This window comes from Papio anubis, chromosome 19 (assembly GCF_008728515.1).
Source record: "Papio anubis isolate 15944 chromosome 19, Panubis1.0, whole genome shotgun sequence".
In the NCBI taxonomy this organism is placed as follows: Eukaryota; Metazoa; Chordata; class Mammalia; order Primates; family Cercopithecidae; genus Papio; species Papio anubis.
The window spans coordinates 58,802,953-58,809,180 of record NC_044994.1 but is presented as its reverse complement, the minus strand read 5'-3'; the positions used below and the strand labels follow the sequence as shown (position 1 = coordinate 58,809,180).

At 36.4% G+C, this 6,228-nt stretch overlaps 1 protein-coding gene across 1 annotated transcript; it reads left to right on the top strand.

The window, feature by feature from the left end:
• Positions 1 to 481: 481 nt before the first annotated feature.
• On the top strand, positions 482 to 4,561 carry LOC101002574 (transmembrane protein 14B-like). Its single transcript, XM_009192887.4, is given in 1 exon segment — positions 482 to 4,561. A coding segment is annotated over 1 exon segment (345 nt). The 5' UTR covers positions 482 to 4,093; the 3' UTR covers positions 4,439 to 4,561.
• The last annotated feature ends 1,667 nt before the right edge of the window (positions 4,562 to 6,228 follow it).

Genomic DNA, 6,228 nt, shown 5'->3' with positions numbered 1-6,228 from the left:
ATTTCCTCATTTTTTACGAATATGTATGTGGGTGTATATGTGTGTATATATTTTTCTTTCCTCTCTCACTTCATTATCACATAACATGAACTATATAGACTTCATATTATGCTGTGTAAATTTTGTCAATTTTACACGATGTGTCTTAGTCCATTAGTGTTGCTATGAAGGGATACCTGAGACCGGATTTTTTTTTTTTTTTTTTTTTTGAGACTGAGTCTTGCTCTGTCGCCCAGGCTGGAGTGCAGTGGCGCGATCTCGGCTCACTGCAAGCTCCGCCTCCCGGGTTCCCGCCATTCTCCTGCCTCAGCCTCCAGAGTAGCTGGGACTACAGGCGCCCGCCACCTCGCCCGGCTAATTTTTTGTATTTTTTAGTAGAGACGGGGTTTCACCGGGTTAGCCAGGTGATCTCTTGACCTCGTGATCCGCCCGTCTCGGCCTCCCAAAGTGCTGGGATTACAGGCTTGAGCCACCGCGCCAGGCCGAGACTGGATAATTTTTAAAGAAAAAAAATAAACAGTTTATTTGGCTCATGGTTCTGCAGGCTGCATAAGAAGCATGTCACCAGCATTTGCTTCTGCTAAGGGTTCCAGTCTGTTTCTACTCATGGTGGAAGGCAAAGCGGAGCCAGCATTCAGAGATCAGCTGACAAAAGAGTAAGTGAGGGCCAGCGAGATGCCAGACTCTTTTTAACAATCATTTATTGCAGGAACTAAAAGTGACAACTCACTCATTCCCATGAGAATGGCACAAGACATTTGTGAGGGATCCACACTCACAACCCAAATATCTCCCACCAGGCCCTACCTCCAACATTGAGGATAAAATTTGCAACATGATTTTTGAGGGTCAAATAGCAAAGCTATAGCATTATAGTATTTCACTTACAGGATAGCAAGAGGAGTAAATGTCACATAAGGGCTTTACTTATTCTGGGAAAGGGACTAGTGCATTTTCAGTTGTATGTGGGACAATTTTATTATGTTTGCTGGAATTGTAGTTATGTGACTGCATTTATTTAAAGATTAAGTATGTTTTAGGGAAATGCATATGGATGCCAACTTGACAACATGTGCACTTATGATGGTTAAATTTATGTGTTTGTCATCTGTATTATGTCACTGAGTGCTTAGATACTTAATTAAATATTATTTGTGCATGTATCTATGAGGTTGTCTCTAAAACATGTTAGTGTTTGAATTCATAGAGTGAGTAAAGCAACTCATTCTCCCAAATGTGGGTGGACATCATCCAATCCATCAAGGGTCAGAATAGAACAACGTTGCAGAAAATGACGAATCTCTAACTCTGCGTGCTTGAACTGGGACATCAGTCTTCTGTCCTTGCAATGGTGCTATTGGTTTTCAGGTTTTCAGACTTACGCTAGTATTTATCGTATCAGTTTTCCTAGTTCCAAGGTCTTTAGACTTGGACTGGAACTATACTGTCAGCTTCTTGAGTCTCTAGTTTACAGGGAGCAGTTCTTGGGACTTCTCAGCCGGCATAATCACACAAAATAATTCCCTGTTTGGATGGATGGATGGATGGATAGATAGATAGATAGATAGATAGATAGATAGATAGATAGATAGATAATAGAGACATACAGATCTATCTCCTATTGGTTATGTTTCTCTGAAGAATCTTAATTAATATATCTTCACTTTTCTGATGGGTATAAAAGAAATTGTTGATTTTCAAATTGCTCAGCTTCTTTCTTGCTGTAAGTATGAGGTATAATGATTTCCAAGGTCTTTCCATATCCGAGATGAAAGCAAAGTCTTGCTCACCACATTCAGTAACAAATATATAGTTTCCTGGTCATTATAGGAAATTCATAAATACTTATTGAATGACTGAATAAATAAATTAATGTATTAGAGGAGATAGGATTAAGAAAATGCTAAAAGCTAGGTAGTGAGATATACAAAACATATTCAAGGAAATAAAAATATGTATAGTGATAAAATAACAAGGAGCTAGAAATAGGAGGATGGGAAAAATCTATTTCAAAATGATGACTACGTCATGGAGACATTGTCAGAGCTACAACTTAAAGTACTTGGCAGGGTAAGTTAAGGGGTTAAGACTTCATTTTATGAGTTGTGGAGACTCTTCAAAGGCCTGGGGACTCAACATGATCTGAAATATTATTTGTTAAACATAGATTTAGTGGGTTTTATCTGGAGAAATGATGATCAGAAAATCATTTGGGAGATTATAAACAGAATAGAAGATGATGACAGTGTAAGTTAGGGTATCATGAGTATCAAGAGAAGTATAATAATTCATGTGATATTCAAGAAACAGAACTAATAAAACTAAGAGATGGAAGAAAACAGGGAAAGAAAGGTAACCTAAAATATTAATAATAACTTCTCAGCTCCTTAGACATTGGATTAGAAGCTTAGAGATCATTGAAACTAGAAATATAAGAAGAAGTTCAAGTTGAGTTTTGGGGTGGTAGATATACATTCAGTTTTATACATCTTACTCTTTTAGTATTATTTTGGATGTAAATGTATAAAGCTCAAAAAACATATTTGGGCATAAGATTGAGGTTTGAAGTCATCATCAGATATTAATTGAAGAAATGGAATAACGTAAGAAAGAGCCTTGTCAAATGTTACATTTAAGACATTGAAAAAAAAAAAAAGAAATGATCCATGAAAATAGAGCTTATGAGCTCTTCTATTTAACAAAAGGAGAGTAAAGGGGAAAACCAGGTGAGGACATAAAGAATCAAAATAACACAGAAAATGAGAAAAGGAAATAGGTCAGGAAAAGAATTACCTGTAGAAAATGCTGCTTACTAAGAGACCTGTTAAAGTTAATTTGGATTCAACAGCAAGGAAAGTACTTAACAGTTTTGCAAGGCTAATTTTAGTGTAAAAGCAAGTGTGCAGTGAATTGTCAATTATTTGTACGGTGATAAATGAAGCTAGTAACTATAAGAAACAATATACTAAGGAGGGAGACTCATAAAGCAGAAAAGTAGACTTGGGTATGCTTAATGTGGATAAGAATGTCAATTAGAGATTGAAATATAATTTAAGCTTTTAAATGACTTCTGATTAATACCTTCTTTAATGACTTCTGATTAGATATATATTGTAATCATACTTTAGCAGTAGTTGATTCATTTAGTCACTTTGTCATCCTTAAAATGCTATTTTCACTTGGGCTTAAGAAAGCATACATTGTTTTTTAATCTTCTTTTGCCTCTTAGTCCTTGCTGCTGATTTTCCCTAAGATTTCTGAATTTTTAATGTTAAGGTATATGAAGGACCAATTCTTCAATCTCCTTTTCCCTACTCATTCTCATTGCTGTGTTGATTTCATCCAATGTTGTGTCTTTAACTTCTATTTATATATAATTATTTCTTTAAACTTTTCATTTAGACATTCTCTCTAAAATCTAAAATCACATATAAAACTAACCACTTAGCTTCTCCACTTCTATGTTTTAATAGTCACCTTAATTATACTATAGCAAATACTTTGTGAGATTTTATGCCAAATCTCTTCTTATGGTCTCAGCAAATGACAACTACATCCATTCAGTTTTTCATGCAAGACCTTGAAGTTATGATTGTTCTTTTCTTTTTCTCCCCATATAATAATAGCAAATACATGAGAATCTTGTTGGCTCTTCGTCCTGAAAACTATGTGTTCAGAATCTGACCACTTCTCATAATCACTAACATTATCATCAACATCATACTACATCTGGGTTAGTGAAGTAGACCAAAAAATATAAACAAAGATTTTCATGGAACCATTTTTGTAGTATTAATGTCCATCACAATTGAAGAAATAGTTAACTTGTGGAATATTCATAAATTGAAGAGATCATGGCAATGCAAATTCCACCAGACACTATATGGAAGAAGGTCATAAAAATGGTGAGTAAAATAAAATAAAAAATACAATATAATTTTACTTTAAAGTTCAAAAAGTGTAAAATTTAAAATAAATATTGCGAGACCTGGCTGCTCTGCCCCGCGGCTTGTGCGCGCTTGTGGACCGCGCGGGCCTTCGGGAGATCGATGCAGGCCTGGGGCAGTCTCCTTTCTGGACTGAGAAGAGAAGAATGGAGAAGAGCCCCTTCCCATTAGTGCCTTTGCATTGGTTTGGCTTTGGCTACACAGCACTGGTTGTTTCTGGTGGGATCGTTGGCTAAGTAAAAACAGGCAGGGTGCCGTCCCTGGCTGCAGGGCTACTTTTCGGCAGCCTAGCTGGCCTGGGTTCTTATCAGATGTCTCAGGATCCAAGGAACGTTTGGGTTTTCCTAGCTGCTACATCTGTTACTTTTGTTGGTGCTATGGGATTGAGATCCTACTACTATGGAAAAATCATGCCTGTAGGTTTAATTGCAGGTGCCAGTTTGCTGATGGCCGCCAAAATTGGAGTTCCTATGTTGATGACATCTGATTAGCAGAAGTCATGTTCCAGCTTGGACTCATGAAGGATTAAAAATCTGCATCTTCCACTATTTTCAATGTAGTAAGAGAAATAAGTGCAGCATTTTTGCATTTGACATTTTACCTAAAAAAAAAAAGACACCAAACTTGGCGGAGGGGTGGAAAATCAGTTGTTACCATTATAACCCTACAGAGATTATAATGAGGATGTAACATGAGCTTATTGAGACCCTCATAGAGATCGATTCTTGTATATTGATGTTGTCTCTTCTTTCTGTATCTATAGGTAAATCTCAAGGGTAAAATGTTAGGTGTTGACATTGAGAGCCCTGAAACCCCATTCCCTGCTCAGAGGAACAGTGTGAAAAAATAGAGTATTTGTTCTTTTGCTCATCTTAGACCACAGACTGACTTTGAAATTATGTTAAGTGAAATATCATTGAAAATGAAGTTTACTATAAATAAAAAGATAAAAAAATAAAAAATTAAATATTGCTCAGGAGCGCATAACTATGTAGTGAAAATATCCAGTTAGGACTTCTACTTCCAGTCATAGCATAGTGACTGCTACTGGCCTCAACTTTCTACCACAAAGAACTATGTATAAAATTGGACATATGGGGAGAATGCTTTAAGGAAATTCTGAGAGACAGAAAACTCATGAAAGAAGAGGAGGCGCTATATCACTTCCATTTTTTTTTTTTCCTGGGAACAATTTTATGACTGCAGTGTGGACAGCTGGAGCCAAAGAAGACATATATATTTTTTAAGGATCTGAGAATAAAGGTACTGAAGTGGCTTGAATCATAGGGTCAAGTCAGCACAGAAGAGATAGTTAAACATTGTGGGGATCCAGAAGTCTATGTCCAATTTCCCTATGTGTCTTTGTACCCAGACTTGACTGTATATATGTAGAATTTATCAGAAATTATCTGTCATGGTGATAAAAGGAAAACAGTAATGCTAGGAGTATATCAGTGCTCAGAAACATTGTTCCAGCTCAGCCAGGCTGGAGATATGTCATTAATACCAAACTCACAAAGCTGATTGGCAAGAAAAGCTATACCTTGAGAATAACGAGCAAACCCTAGAGGAAGGTCTGGTCAATAGTCATAGAAACTAAGTAATGTAGTTTGGATAAGTGTCCCCACCCAAATCTCATGTTTAATTGTAATCCCCAATGTTGGAGGTGGGGCCTTGATGAAAGGTGATTGGATCATGTGAGTGGATTTCTCGTGAATGGTTGAACAATATCCCATTGCTGCTGTTCTCATGATAGTTAGTTCTCATTACCTCTGGCTGTTTAAAAGTGAGTGGCACCTCCCCCGAACCTTGTTCCTTCTTTCGCCATGTTATATGCCTGTTCCCCCTTTTCCATCGACCATGATTGAAAGCTTCCTGAAGCCTCTTCAAATGCAGACACTTCTATGCTTCTTATACAGCTGCAGAACCGTGAGTCAATTAAACTTTTTTTCTTTAAAATCACCCAGTCTCAGCTATTTCTTTATAGCAATACAAGAATGACCTAATAAACTAGGTAAATAAAAGCCAAATCTATAAAGATTTTGGAAGTTTAATAATACAAAGTTAAAAGAATTCTGAGCTTTCCACAAATCAAACATAATAAACCATCAAATGAAAGGTAATCAAAATCTATATTCACAGCCAGTAATCGGACTACCCACCAAAAACAAAAATTAAAACTCTTTGGAGGAAATAAGGGAATCTAGAGCTCATATATTATCCAAAACATTTTAAATACAATTCAAAAATCACTAGCCATTAAAAAATAGGAAAGTACAAC